The sequence below is a fragment of the Salmo salar genome, chromosome ssa21 (genome assembly GCF_905237065.1).
Source record: "Salmo salar chromosome ssa21, Ssal_v3.1, whole genome shotgun sequence".
In the NCBI taxonomy this organism is placed as follows: Eukaryota; Metazoa; Chordata; class Actinopteri; order Salmoniformes; family Salmonidae; genus Salmo; species Salmo salar.
In genome coordinates, this window is record NC_059462.1 from 53,893,930 (window position 1) to 53,918,721 (window position 24,792).

General features: G+C 45.6%; 1 protein-coding gene across 2 annotated transcripts in view; it reads left to right on the forward strand.

Moving 5' to 3' along the window:
* Nucleotides 1-24,792, forward strand: part of LOC106582506 (receptor-type tyrosine-protein phosphatase-like N) — a 94,958-nt gene that overhangs the window by 20,002 nt on the left and 50,164 nt on the right. For both annotated transcript variants that reach the window (XM_045704906.1, XM_045704907.1), the window contains exon 3: nt 12,820-12,930. In XM_045704906.1, the coding sequence (XP_045560862.1) occupies nt 12,820-12,930 (111 nt within the window). The remainder of the gene's footprint in view (nt 1-12,819; nt 12,931-24,792) is intronic.

Sequence of the window (24,792 nt, forward strand, 5' to 3'; positions counted from 1 at the left end):
CTCTATTATATTATGACAGACCAGCTAGATCTACTGTCTCTATTATATTACGACAGACCAGCTAGATCTACTGTCTCAATTATGTTATGACAGACCAGCTAGATCTACTGTCTCTATTATATTATGACAGACCAGCTAGATCTACTGTCTCTATTATAGAATGACAGACCAGCTAGATCTACTGTCTCTATTATATTACGACAGACCAGCTAGATCTACTGTCTCTATTATATTATGACATACCAGCTAGATCTACTGTCTCTATTATATTATGACAGACCAGCTTGATCTACTGTCTCTATTATATTATGACAGACCAGCTTGATCTACTGTCTCTATTATATTATGACTGTCACGCCCTGACCTTAGAGAGACGTTTTATTTCTCTATTTGGTTAGGTCAGGGTGTGATGTGGGGTGGGCAATCTATGTTGTCTGTTTCTTTGTTTTTGGCTGAGTATGGTTCCTAATCAGAGACAGCTGTCTATCGTTGTCTCTGATTGGGAATCATACTTAGGCAGCCTTTTCCCACCTGTGATTGTGGGATCTTGTTTTTGTGTAGCTGCCTGTGAGCAGCCCAGAACGTCACGTTTCTCTTTTCTTCTGTTTTTTGGTGAGTTTCATCTTCATTAAAAGATGTGGATTTCCATGCAAGCTGTGCCTTGGTTTATTTACGAAATGGAGTTTGAAGACAGTGAACGTGACAATGACAGACCAGCTACATCTACTGTCTCTATTATATTATGACAGAACAGCTACATCTACTGTCTCTATTATATTATGACAGAACAGCTAGATCTACTGTCTCTATTATATTATGACAGAACAGCTAGATCTACTGTCTCTATTATATTACGACAGACCAGCTAGATCTACTGTCTCTATTATATTATGACAGAACAGCTAGATCTACTGTCTCTATTATATTATGACAGACCAGCTAGATCTACTGTCTCTAATATATTATGACAGACCAGCTAGATTTACTGTCTCTAATATATTACGACAGACCAGCTAGATCTACTGTCTCTATTATATTATGACAGACCAGCTAGATTTACTGTCTCTAATATATTATGACAGACCAGCTAGATCTACTGTCTCTATTATATTTTGACAGACCAGGATCTGCCGCTCGATCTAAAAAAGAATGCAAGAGATAAGTACCTCTGATTGAGTCCTATTTGCAGCAGTGGAGTAGGAAGTGCTGCTCATTCACTAGCTCAGCTGACCCACAGTGTTTACATCATCTCTCACCTTCCATGTTTTTCTATGACGTCTCTATGGCCAGGTTATAGTCACTAAGTGTCTGGAGCAATGAATCACACAACACATTTTAGTCATTTAGAGTGCATAAATTTGTATTACATTTTTAAATACTGGCCCCCTGTGGGAATTGAACCCACAACCCTGGCGTTGCAAGCGCCATGCTCTACCAACTGAGCTACAGTGGGACACCATGTGGCAGTCCGATGTGGTGAATTTGGGTTTGTCTGATGCCAGGAGAACTCTACCTACCCTAAAGCATAGTGGCAACTGGAAAGTTGGCAAATTGTGTATGTCAAATTTTATGTTCCTTTTGATGGCATAGAAGGCCATTCTGGCCTTGTCTCTCAGATCGTTCACAGCTTTGTGGAAGTTACCTGTGGCGCTGATGTTTAGGCCGAGGTATGTACAGTTTTTTGTGTGCTCAAGGGCAACTGTCTAGATGGAATTTGTATTTGTGGTCCTGGAAACTGGACCTTTTTTGGAACACCATTATTTTTGTCTTACTGAGATTTAATGAGACTTACTGAGGGTTCAGGTTTGGCAGAATCTGTGCAGAAGATCTAGGTGCTGCCGTAGACCCTCCTTGGTTGGGGACAGATCTAGGTGCTGCTGTAGGCCCTCCTTGGTTGGGGACAGAAGCACCAGATCATCAGCAAACAGTAGACATTTGACTTTAAGTTCTAGGAGGGTGAGGCTAGTTCTAGTGCCCTTGCCAATTTGTTGATATATACAGTGCATTCGGAAAGTATTCAGACCCCTTCCCTTTTTCCACATGTTGTTACGTTACAGCCTTATTCTAAAATGTATTAAATAAATACAAATCCTCATCAATCTACACACGATACCCCATAATGACAAAGCAAAAACAGGTATTTAGAAAGTTTAGAAAATTTATAAAATATAAAAAACAACAGAAATATCTTATTTACATAAGTATTCAGACCCTTTGCTATGAGACTTGAAATTGAGCTCAGGTGCATCCTGTTTCCATTGATCATCCTAGAGATGTTCATGAAACTTGATTGGAGTCCAGCTGTTATGTTCCCCAGTTTCTGTGCTATTTTGGGTTCGTATATGTGTGTGTGTGTGTGTGTGTGTGTGTGTGTGTGTGTGTGTGTGTGTGTGTGTGTGTGTGCGTGTGTGTGTGTGTGTGTGTGTGGTTTCAGGATGGCTTCCTGGATTCCAAGCAGCTGATTGGTCGGCCCTATTGCAAATTGGAGCTCTGACCCCGCCCTCTCGTCAAGGGATACAGCTGTCTGCAATTACCGACTCCTTCCGCAGCTTGAAAAGCCCGTGTTCCTTAGTTCGAAGGGAGACCTCCTTTTTATGTGTTGATTATTGGGGGGTCTGGTAAATTTGTTGTAAGGTATTTTGTAGCTGGTCCTGCAGGTATTAGTCTGTTATTGTACCTAGTGTTTTTGGTTTATTAAAATTGTTCACTGAGTTTGGTGACTTATTCTGTTTCATTGGATCCCAGGGGGGAAGGGGAAGGCACCTTTGGGAGTGTTTAGGCAAGAGGCCTGCGGGCATACATATACCCGTAGTATATACTCTGTCTATGCACACTAGGTAAGACCTGGGCGGACTACCGCCTGTATTTTGGTTAGCGTGCTAGGTGGCGTTAAGAATAGGTAAGTAGTGGGAAGGCAGGTAAGGTAGGAGAGGGAGCTCTTTAACTTTAACTTTCTTTGCTTAGGTTCCATCCAGCCCCTTTTCCCCGCTTTAACGTGTGAAGGGAAAATACATTCTCTGTAAACGGTAATATTCTCTGTCATCCTTACCAGCACCTACAATCACATTACCTTTATTCACTCCACGGGGAGTTGAGATGTAGCGGGGTGTTGCGTTCCCTCCACCAAGAGGCGTATGTAACACCACCTGTGGTAAATTCAATTGATTGGACATGATTTGGAAAAGCACACACATGTCTATATAAAGGTCCCACAGTTGGCAGTGCATGTCAGGGTAAAAACCAAGCCATGAGGTTGAAGGAATTTTCCGTAGAGCTCCGAGACAGGATTGTGTTGATCTTGTTAAGGGTACCAAAACATTTCTGCAGCATTGAAGGTTCCCAAGAATACAGTGGCCTCCCCTAACCCAGATGACGCTGGGCCAATTGTGCACCACCCTGTGTGACTCCCAGTCACGGCCGGTTGTGACGCAGCCCGGGATCAAACCCGGGTCTGTAGCGTTGGCTCAAGTATTGCAATGCAGTGTCTTAGAATGCTGCGCCACTCGGGAGGATATCGGGGGAGAAGGGCCTAGGTCAGGGAGGTGGCCAAGAACCCGATGGTCACTCTGACAGAGCTCCAGAGTTCCTCTGTGGAGATGGGAGATCATTCCAGAAGGACAACCATCTCTGCAGCACCACCAATCAGGCCTTTATGGTAGGATGGACAAACGGAAGCCACTCCTCAGTAAAAGGCACATGAAAGCCCACTTGGAGTTTGTCAAAAGGCACCTAATGAACTCTCAGACCATGAGAAACAAGAATTTCTGGTCTGATGAAACCAAGATTTAATTATTTGGCCTGATTGCCAAGCGTCACATCCTGGCACCTGGCACCATCCCTATGGTGAAGCATGGTGGTGGCAGCATGCCGAGGGGATGTTTTTCAGTTGCAGCATCTGGGAGACTAGTCAGGATCGAGGGAAACATGGGCGGAGCAAAGTACAGAGACCCTTGACGATAACTGGCTCCAGACTTTAGACTGGGGCAAAGATTCACCTTCCAACAGGACAACGACCCTAAGCACACAGCCAGGACAATGCAGGAGTGGCTTTGGGACAGGTCTCTGAATGTCCTTGAGTGGCCTAGGCAGAGCCCGGACTTAAACCCGATCGAACATCTCTGGAGAGACCTGAAAATAGCTGTGCAGCGACACTCCCCATCCAACCTGACAGAGCGTGAGAGGATCTGCAGAGAAGAATGGGAGAAACTCCTCAAGTACAGGTGTACCAAGCTTGTAGTGTTATACCCAAGAAGACTCAAGGCTATAATCGCTGCCAAAGGAGCTTCAACAAAGTACTGAGTAAAGGGCCTGAATACTTATGTAAATGTGCTATTTCATTTTTTTTATCTTAATAGATTTGAAAAAAATTCTAAACCTGTTTTAGTTTTGTCAAGGGGTCTGAATACTTTCCGAATGCACTGAATGTTGAAGAGGGTGGGGCTCAAGCTGCATCCCTGTCTCATCCCACGGCCCTGTGGAAAGATTTTTATTTTTTTACAATTTTACTGCACACTTGATGTTTGTGAACATGGATTTTATAATGTTGTATGTTTTTCCCCCAACACTACATTCCATGAAATTGCATAGCAGACCCTCATGCCAAATTTAGTGAAATGCTTTTTTGAAATCAACAAAGCATGAGAAGACTGCCTCTATTTTGGTTTGTTTGTCAGTTAGGGTGTGCAGGCTGAATATGTGGTCTGTTATACGATAATTTGTTAATAAGCCAATTTGACATTTGCTCAGTATGTTGTTTTCATTGAGGAAATGTATGAGTCTGCTGTTAATGATAATGCAGAGGATTTTCCCAAGGTTGCTGGTGATGCATATCCCACGGTAGTTATTGAGGTCAAATTTGTCTCCACTTTTGTGACATGGGGTGATCAGTCCTTGGTTCCAAATATTGGGGAAGATGTCAGAGCTCAGGATGATGTTAAAAAGTTTTAGTATAGCCAATTGGAATTTGTTGTCTGTATATTTTATCATTTCATTGAGGATACCATCAACACCACAGGTCTTTTGGGGTTGGAGGGTTTGTATTTTGTCCTGTAGTTCATTCAATGTAATTGGAGAATCCGGTGGGTTCTGGAAGTCTTTAATAGTTGATTCTAAGATTTGTATTTGATCATGTATATGTTTTTGCTGTTTGTTCTTTGTTATAGAGCCAAAAAAGATTGGAGAAGTGGTTTATCCACACATCTCCATTTTGGATAGATAACTCTTCGTGTTGTTGTTTGTTTAGTGTTTTCCAATTTTCCCAGAAGTGGTTACATTCTATGGATTCTTAAAAAATATATATATTTATATATGTATTTTTTTATTTCACACCTTTATTTAACCAGGTAGGCCAGTTGAGAACAAGTTATTTATTTAATTACATTGAGCTGATTTCTGACGTGCTGTTTCTTCTTTTAGTGTATTTCTGTATTGTTTTAGTGATTCACTATAGTGAAGTCTCAGGTTTTTTGTGTTTCTGTGTTTTTGGTTGAATAGGTTTCTCAATTTCTTTCTTAGGTTTTTGCATTCTTCATCAAACCATTTTGTCATTGCTGTTTAATTTTCTTAGGTTTTCTGCTTGAAAAAATATTTGATAGGAAGCTGAGGTTAAATATACAGTTTTTCTACTGACACGTTTACACCTATTACAGTGAAATGTTTTGTCCAGGAAGTTGAATTTGTTGTTGCCTAATTGCTTTTAGTAGGTTTCTATGCTACTTTAGCATAGTATTCTATAGCATTTCTTAATATTACTCAGTTCCTTTGGCTAATGTGCTTCATGATTTGAGTATTGCTCTGTTCAAGTAAACTGTGATTTTTGCTGTAATCTGATAGGGGTGTCAGTGGACTGACTGTGAACGCTCTGAGAGACTCTGGGTTGAGGTCAGTGATAAAGTAGTCTACACTACTACTGCCAAGAGATGAGCTGTAGGAGTCCCCTCGAAGCCTACCATTAACTATGTACAGACCCAGCGTTTGACAGAGCTGCACGAGTTGTGAACCGTTTTTGTTGGTTGTTTTGACATAGTTGTGTCTAGGGGTGCATATTTTGGAGGGAATGCTGTCACCTCCAGGTTGATGTTTGTCTCCCTGTGTGCTAAGAGTGTCAGGTTATTGTCCAGTTCTGGCATTTAGTTTCGCCACGGACTAGTGCATGTCCCTGAGCCTGTAAATGATTGATCTCCCCCTCTAGGATGGAGAAGCTGTCTTCATTAAAGTTGTGGGGATTCTATCTTAGATGACCTCAGACCTTGTATGTTTCAGGATGAGATAGTAAAAGTGTTGTGTTCCATAGTGTCTGGTGTTTTCGCTTGGTTTACGCTCTCGCTCAACCTCTCGCTCAACCTCTCGCTCACCTCTCTGTCTATCTTGTCTGTCTGTCTTTCTCTCCCTATCTGTTTCTCTCCCTCTCTCTTCTCTCGCTCTCTCTTGCTTTCTCTCTTTTTATCTCCCTTTGGCCTAAAGAGCAGGAACCAAGACTTCATCAAAGAAATCGGAAATACATGACTCATCTTCTTCCTGAGCAGCAGGATGATGAGTCCCTAGCATGTTACACTGTTTACACACTTCTCCTCACATACCTACACCGTCACTCTTCCTTTGTCTCCTCCCCATCTCCTTCATCTCTCCTCCAATCACGTACTCTTATCTCCACCTCTATCACCAGCCATACATACTCACACTTCTCCTCCCCTTCTCCTTCATCTCTCCTCCAATCACGTACTGTTATCTCCACCTCTATCACCAGCCATACATACTCACACTTCTCCTCCCCTTCTCCTTCATCTCTCCTCCAATCACGTACTGTTATCTCCACCTCTATCCCCAGCCATACATACTCACACTTCTCCTCACATACCTACACCGTCACTCTTCCTTTGTCTCCTCCCCTTCATCTCTCCTCCAATCACGTACTCTTATCTCCACCTCTATCACCAGCCATACATAGTCATCTTCCTCCTATAGGTACATACAATATGATTTATTCTCCTTTCTCTATCTCTCACTCAATTACTCTCTCTCCCTCGCTCCCTTTTTATCTCTCTGTCCACCTTATCTCTCTCTCTCTCTCTCTCTCTCTCTCTCTCAGTCACTCTCTCTTTTTCTCATGTGCGTATGTAGAAGTGAGTCAGAATGAGTTAGCAGTGCGATCACATAGCTTGTTATTACTTCCTATTTACAGAGCTTATATACACACCACACACCCACACACACCCACACACACACACACACACACACACACACACACACACACACACACACACACACACGTGACTGTTAAGAGCTTACCTTACCCTCTGTCTCTCTGGCTTGGCTTGTCTGTCTTGTCGGTCTGCATTGTTTTGTCTGTCTGGTCTGTCTTGTCTCTCTGTTAGTTCCAGATAGCAGATTGGGTGGCAAATAATGGCTTCTAAAGTAGTTGCCTGTTGCCTGACGACTCAAACTGAATTATTCCGCTGCTCTGTAATCGTTACGTGCTTCAGTCTGAGACTGCCATCATTTAAGGGTGTTGTACAAAAGTCATTAGCAGTTGGATCATCTCTTAACCAATCAGACTATCAAAGCCAATGACACATTTAAAAAAAGAAAAACGTCCCATACCCACATATGTTCTGGCTCAGGCCCAACCCATCAGTGTTTGGGACCATTCAGAACTGTTAGAATGTGTTTCTTGGGGAAGTACTCCTATCCAGATTCAAACAAACGTCCGTGGGTGCAAGGAGTCTGGGTAGCCAGGCTAATTGACCTACGCTGCTAGTGCTGCAGACAGAAAACATAAGTTATACACTACTTAAAGCTAACAGTTATAATGTATTATGAAGCAGTTATAATGCATTATGACCTTCCGACAGTCTATGGTTAAGAATCCCTTATAATGGCTTTCACAATGATGCACAATGATGCTGGCTTCTAACATTTATTTCTATATAACCATTTGATATCTATTTTGGCTTTTTTTTGTCACTCTCTATTTTGTCCTGTCTTGAAAAAGAAGATAATATACTGCAGTGTACATCCCTTTAACTCCCAATAAATACATTCGGCTTCTCTGTTTCATAATTTTCCTCCATTCACCATTCCACCACTCCCCCGTTCCCCCATTTCTCGAGTCCTCTTCCTATAAATAGCAGTGACTCATGTCTTTGGGTGTTTTTCATGGTAGGATAAGAGGGAAGAGAGTTGTGTTCATTATGGAGGAGAGAGAGGGATGAGTTCACTATGGAGGAGAGAGAGAGGGATGGGTTCACTATAGAGGAGAGAGGAGAGAGAGAGGGATGGATTCACTATGGAGGAGAGAGGAGAGAGAGAGGGATGGGTTCACTATAGAGGAGAGAGGAGAGAGAGAGGACTGGGTTCACTATGGAGGAGAGAGGAGAGAGAGGACTGGTTCACTATGGAGGAGAGAGGAAAGAGAGGGCTGGTTCACTATGGAGGAGAGAGGAAAGAGAGGGCTGGTTCACTATGGAGGAGAGAGGAGAGAGAGGACTGGGTTCACTATGGAGGAGAGAGGAGAGAGAGGACTGGGTTCACTATGGAGGAGAGAGGAGAGAGAGGACTGGTTCACTATGGAGGAGAGAGGAAAGAGAGGGCTGGTTCACTATGGAGGAGAGAGGAAAGAGAGGGCTGGTTCACTATGGAGGAGAGAGGAGAGAGAGGACTGGTTCACTATGGAGGAGAGAGGAGAGAGAGGGCTGGGTTCACTATGGAGGAGAGAGGAGAGAGAGAGGGCTGGGTTCACTATGGAGGAGAGAGGAGAGAGAGAGGACTGGGCTCACTATGGAGGAGAGAGGAGAGAGAGGACTGGGTTCACTATGGAGGAGAGAGGAGAGAGAGAGGACTGGGTTCACTATGGAGGAGAGAGGAGAGAGAGGGCTGGTTCACTATGGAGGAGAGAGGAGAGAGAGGGCTGGTTCACTATGAAGGAGAGAGGATAGAGAGGACTTGGTTCACTATGGAGGAGAGAGGAGAGAGAGAGGGATGGGTTCACTATGGAGGAGAGAGGAGAGAGAGAGGGCTGGTTCACTATGGAGGAGAGAGGAGAGAGAGGGCTGGTTCACTATGGAGGAGAGAGGAGAGAGAGGGCTGGTTCACTATGGAGGAGAGAGGATAGAGAGGACAGGGTTCACTATGGAGGAGAGAGGAGAGAGAGAGGGCTGGTTCACTATGGAGGAGAGAGGAGAGAGAGGGCTGGGTTCACTATGGAGGAGAGAGGAGAGAGAGGACTGGGTTCACTATAGAGGAGAGAGGAGAGAGAGGGCTGTGTTCACTATGGAGGAGAGAGGAGAGAGAGGGCTGGGTTCACTATGGAGGAGAGAGGAGAGAGAGAGGGATGGGTTCACTATGGAGGACAGAGGAGAGAGAGAGGACTGGGTTCACTATGGAGGAGAGAGGAGAGAGAGAGGACTGGGTTTACTATGGAGGAGAGAGAGAGGGCTGGTTCACTATGGAGGAGAGAGGAGAGAGAGGACTGGGTTCACTATGGAGGAGAGAGGAGAGAGAGGGATGGGTTCACTATGGAGGAGAGAGGAGAGAGAGGACTGGGTTCACTATGGAGGAGAGAGGAGAGAGAGGACTGGGTTCACTATGGAGGAGAGAGGAGAGAGAGGTCTGGGTTCACTATGGAGGAGAGAGGAGAGAGAGGGCTGGGTTCACTATGGAGTAGAGAAGAGAGAGAGAGGGCTGGGTTCACTATGGAGGAGAGAGGAGAGAGAGGACTGGGTTCACTATGGAGGAGAGAGGAGAGAGAGAGGGCTGGGTTCACTATGGAGGAGAGAGGAGAGAGAGAGGGCTGGGTTCACTATGGAGGAGAGAGGAGAGAGAGAGGACTGGGTTCACTATGGAGGAGAGAGGATAGAGAGGACAGGGTTCACTATGGAGGAGAGAGGAGAGAGAGGGATGGGTTCACTATGGAGGAGAGAGGAGAGAGAGAGGGATGGGTTCACTATGGAGGAGAGAGGAGAGAGAGGGCTGGTTCACTATGGAGGAGAGAGGAGAGAGAGGACTGGGTTCACTATGGAGGAGAGAGGAGAGAGAGGGATGGGTTCACTATGGAGGAGAGAGGAGAGAGAGGACTGGGTTCACTATGGAGGAGAGAGGAGAGAGAGAGGGCTGGGTTCACTATGGAGGAGAGAGGAGAGAGAGGGCTGGGTTCACTATGGAGGAGAGAGGAGAGAGAGAGGGATGGGTTCACTATGGAGGAGAGAGGAGAGAGAGAGGGCTGGATTCACTATGGAGGAGAGAGGAGAGAGAGAGGGATGGGTTCACTATGGAGGAGAGAGGAGAGAGAGAGGACTGGGTTCACTATGGAGGAGAGAGGATAGAGAGGACAGGGTTCACTATGGAGGAGAGAGGAGAGAGAGGACTGGGTTCACTATGGAGGAGAGAGGAGAGAGAGAGGACTGGGTTCACTATGGAGGCTACTCTGTATTCTGTTGTGCGTCTGTTTTTAGCCGCAGTATCGTTTTTATTCAGTTATGTGAGCTGGTGGTGTGGTGTAAATGTGTGTGTGTGCATGTGTGTGTGGGTGTGTGCCTGTGTTTGTGCGTGTGTGTGTGTGTGTGTGTGTGTGTGTGGACTTGTTCAATTCCCCACAAGAATAGTAAACAAACCAAATTTTAAGAACTGGGTACATTTTGTTAGTCCCCACGAGGTCAAATACTATTTCTAGGGGGTTTAGGGTTAAGGTTAGAGTCTGAATTAGGTTTATGGTTAAGGTTAGAGTCTGAATTAGGTTTATGGTTAAGGTTAGAGTCTGAATTAGGTTTAGGGTTAAGGTTAGAGTCTGAATTAGGTTTAGGGTTAAGGTTAGAGTCTGAATTAGGTTTAGGGTTAAGGTTAGAGTCTGAATTAGGTTTACGGTTAAGGTTAGAGTCTGAATTAGGTTTAGGGTTAAGGTTAGAGTCTGAATTAGGTTTAGGGTTAAGGTTAGAGTCTGAATTAGGTTTAGGGTTAAGGTTAGAGTCTGAATTAGGTTTAGGGTTAAGGTTAGAGTCTGAATTAGGTTTAGGGTTATGAGCTAGGGTTAGTTTAATGATGTGGGTTGTTGATTGGGTTAGTTTAATGATGTGGGTTGTTGATTGGGTTAGTTTAATGATGTGGGTTGTTGATTGGGTTAGTTTAATTATGTGGGTTGTTGATTGGGTTAGTTTAATGATGTGGGTTGTTGATTGGGTTAGTATAATGATGTGGGTTGTTGATTGGGTTAGTATAATGATGTGGGTTTTTGATTGGGTTAGTTTAATGATGTGGGTTGTTGATTGGGTTAGTATAATGATGTGGGTTGTTGATTGGGTTAGTTTAATGATGTGGGTTGTTGATTGGGTTAGTTTAATGATGTGGGTTGTTGATTGGGTTAGTATAATGATGTGGGTTGTTGATTGGGTTAGTATAATGATGTGGGTTGTTGATTGGGTTAGTTTAATGATGTGGGTTGTTGATTGGGTTAGTATAATGATGTGGGTTGTTGATTGGGTTAGTTTAATGATGTGGGTTGTTGATTGGGTTAGTTTAATGATGTGGGTTGTTGATTGGGTTAGTTTAATGATGTGGGTTGTTGATTGGGTTAGTTTAATGATGTGGGTTGTTGATTGGGTTAGTATAATGATGTGGGTTGTTGATTGGGTTAGTTTAATGATGTGGGTTGTTGATTGGGTTAGTATAATGATGTGGGTTGTTGATTGGGTTAGTTTAATGATGTGGGTTGTTGATTGGGTTAGTTTAATGATGTGGGTTGTTGATTGGGTTAGTATAATGATGTGGGTTGTTGATTGGGTTAGTATAATGATGTGGGTTGTTGATTGGGTTAGTTTAATGATGTGGGTTGTTGATTGGGTTAGTTTAATGATGTGGGTTGTTGATTGGGTTAGTTTAATGATGTGGGTTGTTGATTGGGTTAGTTTAATGATGTGGGTTGTTGATTGGGTTAGTATAATGATGTGGGTTGTTGATTGGGTTAGTTTAATGATGTGGGTTGTTGATTGGGTTAGTTTAATGATGTGGGTTGTTGATTGGGTTAGTATAATGATGTGGGTTGTTGATTGGGTTAGTATAATGATGTGGGTTGTTGATTGGGTTAGTTTAATGATGTGGGTTGTTGATTGGGTTAGTTTAATGATGTGGGTTGTTGATTGGGTTAGTTTAATGATGTGGGTTGTTGATTGGGTTAGTATAATGATGTGGGTTGTTGATTGGGTTAGTATAATGATGTGGGTTGTTGATTGGGTTAGTTTAATGATGTGGGTTGTTGATTGGGTTAGTATAATGATGTGGGTTGTTGAATGTCTGGATCGGACCCTTTTAAAAACAAAAATTGTCTGAACTGACATACCCAAATCTAGCTCAGGGCCTGAAGCAATGATATGCATATTCTTGATACCATTTGAAAGGAAACACTTTGAAGTTTGTGGAAATGTGAAATTAATGTAGAATATAAGACATTAGATCTTGTAAAAGATAATACAAACCAAAAAAACTAGTTTTTTTTAAATGCAAGAGAAAGGCCATAATAAAATACTGTAGTTTAGGCGCAATATATGGAAGTGTGTGAGTGAAGTTTCAGATTGATCCAGTATACTGGACAATATTTTTTATCAAGTCTGCCAGGATGTCTGCCCAAATGTGCCGAATTGGTAAATTGATACATTTTTAAGTACATAACTATGGAGAACATCCAATGTTGATGGGTTCTGGTGGGTTGTATGTTGATGGGTTCGGGTGGGTGTGTGTTGGAGACAGCTGTGTGCTTATGTGTTAATGGGATTTGCTGTGTGAGTCTGTGTGAGTATATGTGTGTGTGTTAATGTGATTTGCTGTGTGTTCCAGATGGTCTCTTTGGGCAGTGCCGTACCTCTAAGCAGGACCAGGTTCAGTACCAGGTGTCCGTTCCTGTTCTGAAGAGGATGCAGGAGGTCCTCAAACAGCTCACACTGCAGGGTGAGTCAACACACTAACACACTGCAGGGTGAGTCAACACCATATCACACTGCAGGGTGAGTCAACACACTAACACACTGCAGGGTGAGTCAACACATTAACACACTGCAGGGTGAGTCAACACCATATCACACTGCAGGGTGAGTCAACACACTAACACACTGCAGGGTGAGTCAACACACTAACACACTGCAGGGTGAGTCAACACGCTATCACACTGCAGGGTGAGTCAACACACTAACACACTGCAGGGTGAGTCAACACACTAACACACTGCAGGGTGAGTCAACACACTAACACACTGCAGGGTGAGTCAACACACTAACACACTGCAGGGTGAGTTAACACACTAACACACTGCAGGGTGAGTCAACACATTAACACACTGCAGGGTGAGTCAACACCATATCACACTGCAGGGAGAGTCAACACCATAACACACTGCAGGGTGAGTCAACACGGTAACTCACTGCAGGGTGAGTCAACACACTAACACACTGCAGGGTGAGTCAACACATTAACACACTGCAGGGTGAGTCAACACATTAACACACAGCAGGGTGAGTCAACACATTAACACACTGCAGGGTGAGTCAACACACTAACACACTGCAGGGTGAGTCAACACACTATCACACTGCAGGGTGAGTCACCACCATATCACACTGCAGGGTGAGTCAACACATTAACACACTGCAGCGTGAGTCAACACGCTATCACACTGCAGGGTGAGTCAACACGCTATCACACTGCAGGGTGAGTCAACACATTAACACACTGCAGGGTGAGTCAACACACTAACACACTGCAGGGTGAGTCAACACCATAACACACTGCAGGGTGAGTCAACACACTAACACACTGCAGGGTGAGTCAACACATTAACACACTGCAGGGTGAGTCAACACATTAACACACTGCAGGGTGAGTCAACACATTAACACACTGCAGGGTGAGTCAACACACTAACACACTGCAGGGTGAGTCAACACACTATCACACTGCAGGGTGAGTCACCACCATATCACACTGCAGGGTGAGTCAACACACTAACACACTGCAGGGTGAGTCAACACCATAACACACTGCAGGGTGAGTCAACACCATATCACACTGCAGGGTGAGTCAACACATTAACACACTGCAGGGTGAGTCAACACACTAACACACTGCAGGGTGAGTCAACACGCTATCACACTGCAGGGTGAGTCAACACGCTATCACACTGCAGGGTGAGTGAACACATTAACACACTGCAGGGTGAGTCAACACACTAACACACTGCAGGGTGAGTCAACACCATAACACACTGCAGGGTGAGTCAACACACTAACACACTGCAGGGTGAGTCAACACACTAACACACTGCAGGGTGAGTCAACACATTAACACACTGCAGGGTGAGTCAACACACTAACACACTACAGGGTGAGTCAACACCATAACACACTGCAGGGTGAGTCAACACACTAACACACTGCAGGGTGAGTCAACACACTAACACACTGCAGGGTGAGTCAACACATTAACACACTGCAGGGTGAGTCAACACACTAACACACTACAGGGTGAGTCAACACCATAACACACTGCAGGGTGAGTCAACACATTAACACACTGCAGTGTGAGTCAACACATTAACACACGGCAGGGTGAGTCATCACACTAACACACTGCAGGGTAAGTCAACACATTAACACACTGCAGGGTGAGTCAACACACTAACACACTGCAGGGTGAGTCAACACACTAACACACTACAGGGTGAGTCAACACCATAACACACTACAGGGTGAGTCAACACATTAACACACTGCAGGGTGAGTCAACACACTAACACACTGCAGGGTGAGTCAACACACTAACACACTGCAGGGTGAGTCAACACACTAACACACTACAGGGTGAGTCAACACCATAACACACTACAGGGTGAGTCAACACATTAACACACTGCAGGGTGAGTCAACACACTAACACACTGCAGGGTGAGTCAACACCATAACACACTGCAGGGTGAGTCAACACTCTAACACACTGCAGGGTGAGTCAACACACTAACACACTGCAGGGTGAGTCAACACACTAACACACTGCAGGGTGAGTCAACACACTAACACACTGCAGGGTGAGTCAACACACTAACACACTGCAGGGTGAGTCAACACACTAACACACTGCAGGTTGAGTCAACACCATATCACACTGCAGGGTGAGTCAACATATTAACACACTGCAGGGTGAGTCAACACATTAACACACTGCAGGGTGAGTCAACACACTAACACACTGCAGGGTGAGTCAACACCATATCACACTGCAGGGTGAGTCAACACATTAACACACTGCAGGGTGAGTCAACACACTAACACACTGCAGGGTGAGTCAACACCATATCACACTGCAGGGTGAGTCAACACATTAACACACTGCAGGGTGAGTCAACACACTAACACACTGCAGGGTGAGTCAACACACTAACACACTGCAGGGTGAGTCAACACATTAACACACTGCAGGGTGAGTCAACACACTAACACACTACAGGGTGAGTCAACACCATAACACACTGCAGGGTGAGTCAACACATTAACACACTGCAGTGTGAGTCAACACATTAACACACTGCAGGGTGAGTCATCACACTAACACACTGCAGGGTAAGTCAACACATTAACACACTGCAGGGTGAGTCAACACACTAACACACTGCAGGGTGAGTCAACACACTAACACACTACAGGGTGAGTCAACACCATAACACACTACAGGGTGAGTCAACACACTAACACACTGCAGGGTGAGTCAACACACTAACACACTGCAGGGTGAGTCAACACACTAACACACTGCAGGGTGAGTCAACACACTAACACACTGCAGGGTGAGTCAACACGCTAACACACTGCAGGGTGAGTCAACACGCTATCACACTGCAGGGTGAGTCAACACACTAACACACTGCAGGGTGAGTCAACACACTAACACACTGCAGGGTGAGTCAACACACTAACACACTGCAGGTTGAGTCAACACCATATCACACTGCAGGGTGAGTCAACATATTAACACACTGCAGGGTGAGTCAACACATTAACACACTGCAGGGTGAGTCAACACACTAACACACTGCAGGGTGAGTCAACACCATATCACACTGCAGGGTGAGTCAACACATTAACACACTGCAGGGTGAGTCAACACACTAACACACTGCAGGGTGAGTCAACACCATATCACACTGCAGGGTGAGTCAACACATTAACACACTGCAGGGTGAGTCAACACACTAACACACTGCAGGGTGAGTCAACACACTAACACACTGCAGGGTGAGTCAACACATTAACACACTGCAGGGTGAGTCAACACACTAACACACTACAGGGTGAGTCAACACCATAACACACTGCAGGGTGAGTCAACACATTAACACACTGCAGCGTGAGTCAACACGCTAACACACTGCAGGGTGAGTCAACACACTAACACACTGCAGGGTGAGTCAACACATTAACACACTGCAGGGTGAGTCAACACACTAACACACTGCAGGGTGAGTCAACACCATAACACACTGCAGGGTGAGTCAACACACTAACACACTGCAGGGTGAGTCAACACATTAACACACTGCAGGGTGAGTCAACACACTAACACACTGCAGGGTGAGTCAACACATTAACACACTGCAGGGTGAGTCAACACACTAACACACTGCAGGGTGAGTCAACACACTATCACACTGCAGGGTGAGTCACACACCATATCACACTGCAGGGTGAGTCAACACACTAACACACTGCAGGGTGAGTCAACACCATAACACACTGCAGGGTGAGTCAACACCATATCACACTGCAGGGTGAGTCAACACATTAACACACTGCAGGGTGAGTCAACACACTAACACACTGCAGGGTGAGTCAACACGCTATCACACTGCAGGGTGAGTCAACACGCTATCACACTGCAGGGTGAGTCAACACATTAACACACTGCAGGGTGAGTCAACACACTAACACACTGCAGGGTGAGTCAACACCATAACACACTGCAGGGTGAGTCAACACACTAACACACTGCAGGGTGAGTCAACACACTAACACACTGCAGGGTGAGTCAACACATTAACACACTGCAGGGTGAGTCAACACACTAACACACTACAGGGTGAGTCAACACCATAACACACTGCAGGGTGAGTCAACACACTAACACACTGCAGGGTGAGTCAACACACTAACACACTGCAGGGTGAGTCAACACATTAACACACTGCAGGGTGAGTCAACACACTAACACACTACAGGGTGAGTCAACACCATAACACACTGCAGGGTGAGTCAACACATTAACACACTGCAGTGTGAGTCAACACATTAACACACGGCAGGGTGAGTCATCACACTAACACACTGCAGGGTAAGTCAACACATTAACACACTGCAGGGTGAGTCAACACACTAACACACTGCAGGGTGAGTCAACACACTAACACACTACAGGGTGAGTCAACACCATAACACACTACAGGGTGGGTCAACACATTAACACACTGCAGGGTGAGTCAACACACTAACACACTGCAGGGTGAGTCAACACACTAACACACTGCAGGGTGAGTCAACACACTAACACACTACAGGGTGAGTCAACACCATAACACACTACAGGGTGAGTCAACACATTAACACACTGCAGGGTGAGTCAACACACTAACACACTGCAGGGTGAGTCAACACCATAACACACTGCAGGGTGAGTCAACACTCTAACACACTGCAGGGTGAGTCAACACACTAACACACTGCAGGGTGAGTCAACACACTAACACACTGCAGGGTGAGTCAACACACTAACACACTGCAGGGTGAGTCAACACACTAACACACTGCAGGGTGAGTCAACACACTAACACACTGCAGGTTGAGTCAACACCATATCACACTGCAGGGTGAGTCAACATATTAACACACTGCAGGGTGAGTCAACACATTAACACACTGCAGGGTGAGTCAACACACTAACACACTGCAGGGTGAGTCAACACCATATCACACTGCAGGGTGAGTCAACACATTAACACACTGCAGGGTGAGTCAACACACTAACACACTGCAGGGTGAGTCAACACCATATCACACTGCAGGGTGAGTCAACACATTAACACACTGCAGGGTGAGTCAACACACTAACACACTGCAGGGTGAGTCAACACACTAACACACTGCAGGGTGAGTCAACACATTAACACACTGCAGGGTGAGTCAACACACTAACACACTACAGGGTGAGTCAACACCATAACACACTGCAGGGTGAGTCAACACATTAACACACTGCAGTGTGAGTCAACACATTAACACACTGCAGGGTGAGTCATCACACTAACACACTGCAGGGTAAGTCAACACATTAACACACTGCAGGGTGAGTCAACACACTAACACACTGCAGGGTGAGTCAACACACTAACACACTACAGGGTGAGTCAACACCATAACACACTACAGGGTGAGTCAACACATTAACACACTGCAGGGTGAGTCAACACACTAACACACTGCAGGGTGAGTCAACACACTAACACACTGCAGGGTGAGTCAACACACTAACACACTGCAGGGTGAGTCAACACGCTAACACACTGCAGGGTGAGTCAACACACTATCACACTGCAGGGTGAGTCAACACACTAACACACTGCAGGGTGAGTCAACACACTAACACACTGCAGGGTGAGTCAACACACTAACACACTGCAGGTTGAGTCAACACCATATCACACTGCAGGGTGAGTCAACATATTAACACACTGCAGGGTGAGTCAACACATTAACACACTGCAGGGTGAGTCAACACACTAACACACTGCAGGGTGAGTCAACACCATATCACACTGCAGGGTGAGTCAACACATTAACACACTGCAGGGTGAGTCAACACACTAACACACTGCAGGGTGAGTCAACACCATATCACACTGCAGGGTGAGTCAACACATTAACACACTGCAGGGTGAGTCAACACACTAACACACTGCAGGGTGAGTCAACACACTAACACACTGCAGGGTGAGTCAACACATTAACACACTGCAGGGTGAGTCAACACACTAACACACTACAGGGTGAGTCAACACCATAACACACTGCAGGGTGAGTCAACACATTAACACACTGCAGTTTGAGTCAACACATTAACACACTGCAGGGTGAGTCATCACACTAACACACTGCAGGGTAAGTCAACACATTAACACACTGCAGGGTGAGTCAACACACTAACACACTGCAGGGTGAGTCAACACACTAACACACTACAGGGTGAGTCAACACCATAACACACTACAGGGTGAGTCAACACATTAACACACTGCAGGGTGAGTCAACACACTAACACACTGCAGGGTGAGTCAACACACTAACACACTGCAGGGTGAGTCAACACCATAACACACTGCAGGGTGAGTCAACACACTAACACACTGCAGGGTGAGTCAACACACTAACACACTGCAGGGTGAGTCAACACACTAACACACTGCAGGGTGAGTCAACACCATAACACACTGCAGTGTGAGTCAACACACTAACACACTGCAGGGTGAGTCAACACATTAACACACTGCAGGGTGAGTCAACACCATAACACACTGCAGGGGGAGTCAACACATTAACACACTGCAGGGTGAGTCAACACACTAACACACTGCAGGGTGAGTCAACACACTAACACACTGCAGGGTGAGTCAACACCATATCACACTGCAGGGTGAGTCAACATATTAACACACTGCAGGGTGAGTCAACAGATTAACACACTGCAGGGTGAGTCAACACACTAACACACTGCAGGGTGAGTCAACACCATATCACACTGCAGGGTGAGTCAACACATTAACACACTGCAGGTTGAGTCAACACATTAACACACTGCAGGGTGAGTCAACATATTAACACACTGCAGGGTGAGTCAACATATTAACACTGTCATGTTTTTTTTTTAAAGAGGACCAAGGTGCAGCGTGTGTAGTTCCATATTTGTATTTTCTCTGTGAAACTATGCAATACATCAAATAACTGAATAGACAAAACAACAAACCGTGACGCAGAGGAGAAACAAACAGTACTCAAAAATAATCACCCACAAAACCCAGGAAGAAAAACCCCTATTTAAGTATGATCTCCAATTAGAGACAACAAGGACCGCCTGACTCTAATTGGAGATCATCCCAAACAAACCAACATAGAAAAGAAAAACTAGAACATAAGAACATAGAAATAGAACACATAGAATAAACCCCCCTGTCAAGCCCTGACCTACTCTACCATTGAAAATATCAGCTTACCATGGTCAGGACGTGACAAACATACTGCAGGGTGAGTCATCACACTAACGCACTGCAGGGTGAGTCAACACACTAACACACTGCAGGGTGAGTCAACACATTAACACACTGCAGGGTGAGTCAACAGATTAACACACGGCAGGGTGAGTCAACACACTAACACACTGCAGGGTGAGTCAACACACTAACACACTGCAGGGTGAGTCAACACATTAACACACGGCAGGGTGAGTCAACAGATTAACACACGGCAGGGTGAGTCAACAGATTAACACACTGCAGGGTGAGTCAACACACTAACACACTGCAGGGTGAGTCAACACCATTACACACTGCAGGGTGAGTCAACACACTAACACACTGCAGGGTGAGTCAACACACTAACACACTGCAGGGTGAGTCAACACACTAACACACTGCAGGGTGAGTCAACACACTAACACACTGCAGGGTGAGTCAACACTGTAACACACTGCAGGGTGAGTCAACACACTAACACACTGCAGGGTGAGTCAACACACTAACACACTGCAGGGTGAGTCAACACACTAACACACTGCAGGGTGAGTCAACAAATTAACACACTGCAGGGTGAGTCAACAGATTAACACACTGCAGGGTGAGTCAACACACTAACACACTGCAGGGTGAGTCAACACACTAACACACTGCAGGGTGAGTCAACACCATAACACACTGCAGGGTGAGTCAACACACTAACACACTGCAGGGTTTGTCAACATATTAACACACTACAGCGTGAGTCAACACATTAACACACTGCAGGGTGAGTCAACACACTAACACACTGCAGGGTGAGTCAACACACTAACACACTGCAGGGTGAGTCAACACACTAACACACTACAGGGTGAGTCAACACACTAACACACTGCAGGGTGAGTCAACACACTAACACACTACAGGGTGAGTCAACACACTAACACACTGCAGGGTGAGTCAACACACTAACACACTGCAGGGTGAGTCAACACACTAACACACTGCAGGGTGAGTCAACACACTAACACACTGCAGGGTGAGTCAACACACTAACACACTGCAGGGTGAGTCAACACACTAACACACTGCAGGGTGAGTCAACACACTAACACACTGCAGGGTGAGTCAACACACTAACACACTGCAGGGTGAGTCAACACACTAACACACTGCAGGGTGAGTCAACACCATAACACACTGCAGTGTGAGTCAACACACTAACACACTGCAGGGTGAGTCAACACACTAACACACTGCAGGGTGAGTCAACACCCTAACACACTGCAGGGTGAGTCAACACACTAACACACTGCAGGGTGAGTCAACACACTAACACACTGCAGGGTGAGTCAACACACTAACACACTGCAGGGTGAGTCAACACCATATCACACTGCAGGGTGAGTCAACATATTAACACACTGCAGGGTGAGTCAACAGATTAACACACTGCAGGGTGAGTCAACACACTAACACACTGCAGGGTGAGTCAACACCATATCACACTGCAGGGTGAGTCAACACATTAACACACTGCAGGGTGAGTCAACACATTAACACACTGCAGGGTGAGTCAACATATTAACACACTGCAGGGTGCGTCAACATATTAACACTGTCATGGTTTTTTTTAAAAGAGGACCAAGGTGCAGCGTGTGTAGTTCCATATTTGTATTTTCTCTGTGAAACTATGCAATACATCAAATAACTGAATAGACAAAACAACAAACCGTGACGCAGAGGAGAAACAAACAGTACTCAAAAATAATCACCCACAAAACCCAGGAAGAAAAACCCCTATTTAAGTATGATCTCCAATTAGAGACAACAAGGACCGCCTGACTCTAATTGGAGATCATCCCAAACAAACCAACATAGAAAAGAAAAACTAGAACATAAGAACATTGAAATAGAACACATAGAATAAACCCCCCTGTCAAGCCCTGACCTACTCTACCATTGAAAATATCAGCTTACCATGGTCAGGACGTGACAAACATACTGCAGGGTGAGTCATCACACTAACGCACTGCAGGGTGAGTCAACACACTAACACACTGCAGGGTGAGTCAACACATTAACACACTGCAGGGTGAGTCAACAGATTAACACACGGCAGGGTGAGTCAACACACTAACACACTGCAGGGTGAGTCAACACACTAACACACTGCAGGGTGAGTCAACACATTAACACACGGCAGGGTGAGTCAACAGATTAACACACGGCAGGGTGAGTCAACAGATTAACACACTGCAGGGTGAGTCAACACACTAACACACTGCAGGGTGAGTCAACACCATTACACACTGCAGGGTGAGTCAACACACTAACACACTGCAGGGTGAGTCAACACACTAACACACTGCAGGGTGAGTCAACACACTAACACACTGCAGGGTGAGTCAACACACTAACACACTGCAGGGTGAGTCAACACTGTAACACACTGCAGGGTGAGTCAACACACTAACACACTGCAGGGTGAGTCAACACACTAACACACTGCAGGGTGAGTCAACACACTAACACACTGCAGGGTGAGTCAACACCATTACACACTGCAGGGTGAGTCAACAGATTAACACACTGCAGGGTGAGTCAACAGATTAACACACTGCAGGGTGAGTCAACACATTAACACACTGCAGGGTGAGTCAACACATTAACACACTGCAGGGTGAGTCAACACATTAACACACTGCAGGGTGAGTCAACACACTAACACACTGCAGGGTGAGTCAACACACTAACACACTGCAGGGTGAGTCAACACACTAACACACTGCAGGGTGAGTCAACACACTAACACACTGCAGGGTGAGTCAACACATTAACACACTGCAGGGTGAGTCAACACACTAACACACTGCAGGGTGAGTCAACACACTAACACACTGCAGGGTGAGTCAACACACTAACACACTGCAGGGTGAGTCAACACATTAACACACTGCAGGGTGAGTCAACACACTAACACACTGCAGGGTGAGTCAACAGATTAACACACTGCAGGGTGAGTCAACACACAAAAACCCTCCAGGGTGAGTCAACACCATTACACACTGCAGGGTGAGTCAACACACTAACACACTGCAGGGTGAGTCAACACACTAACACACTGCAGGGTGAGTCAACACACTAACACACTGCAGGGTGAGTCAACACACTAACACACTGCAGGGTGAGTCAACACACTGCAGGGTGAGTCAACACATTAACACACTGCAGGGTGAGTCAACACACTAACACACTGCAGGGTGAGTTAACAGATTAACACACTACAGGGTGAGTCAACACACTAACACACTGCAGGGTTTGTCAACATATTAACACACTACAGGGTGAGTCAACACATTAACACACTGCAGGGTGAGTCAACACACTAACACACTGCAGGGTGAGTCAACACCATTACACGCTGCAGGGTGAGTCAACACACTAACACACTGCAGGGTGAGTCAACACTCTAACACACTGCAGGGTGAGTCAACACACTAACACACTGCAGGGTGAGTCAACACACTAACACACTGCAGGGTGAGTCAACACACTAACACACTGCAGGGTGAGTCAACACCATTACACACTGCAGGGTGAGTCAACACACTAACACACTGCAGGGTGAGTCAACAGATTAACACACTGCAGGGTGAGTCAACACACTAACACACTGCAGGGTGAGTCAACACACTAACACACTGCAGGGTGAGTCAACACACTAACACACTGCAGGGTGAGTCAACACACTAACACACTGCAGGGTGAGTCAACACACTAACACACTGCAGGGTGAGTCAACACACTAACACACTGCAGGGTGAGTCAACACCTTATCACACTGCAGGGTGAGTCAACACATTAACACACTGCAGGGTGAGTCAACACCATTACACGCTGCAGGGTGAGTCAACACACTAACACACTGCAGGGTGAGTCAACACACTAACACACTGCAGGGTGAGTCAACACACTAACACACTGCAGGGTGAGTCAACACTGTAACACACTGCAGGGTGAGTCAACACACTAACACACTGCAGGGTGAGTCAACACTGTAACACACTGCAGGGTGAGTCAACACACTAACACACTGCAGGGTGAGTCAACACACTAACACACTGCAGGGTGAGTCAACACCATTACACACTGCAGGGTGAGTCAACACCATTACACACTGCAGGGTGAGTCAACAGATTAACACACTGCAGGGTGAGTCAACAGATTAACACACTGCAGGGTGAGTCAACAGATTAACACACTGCAGGGTGAGTCAACACACTAACACACTGCAGGGTGAGTCAACACACTAACACACTGCAGGGGGAGTCAACACACTAACACACTGCAGGGTGAGTCAACACACTAACACACTGCAGGGTGAGTCAACACACTAACACACTGCAGGGTGAGTCAACACCATATCACACTGCAGGGTGAGTCAACACATTAACACACTGCAGGGTGAGTCAACACCATATCACACTGCAGGGTGAGTCAACACA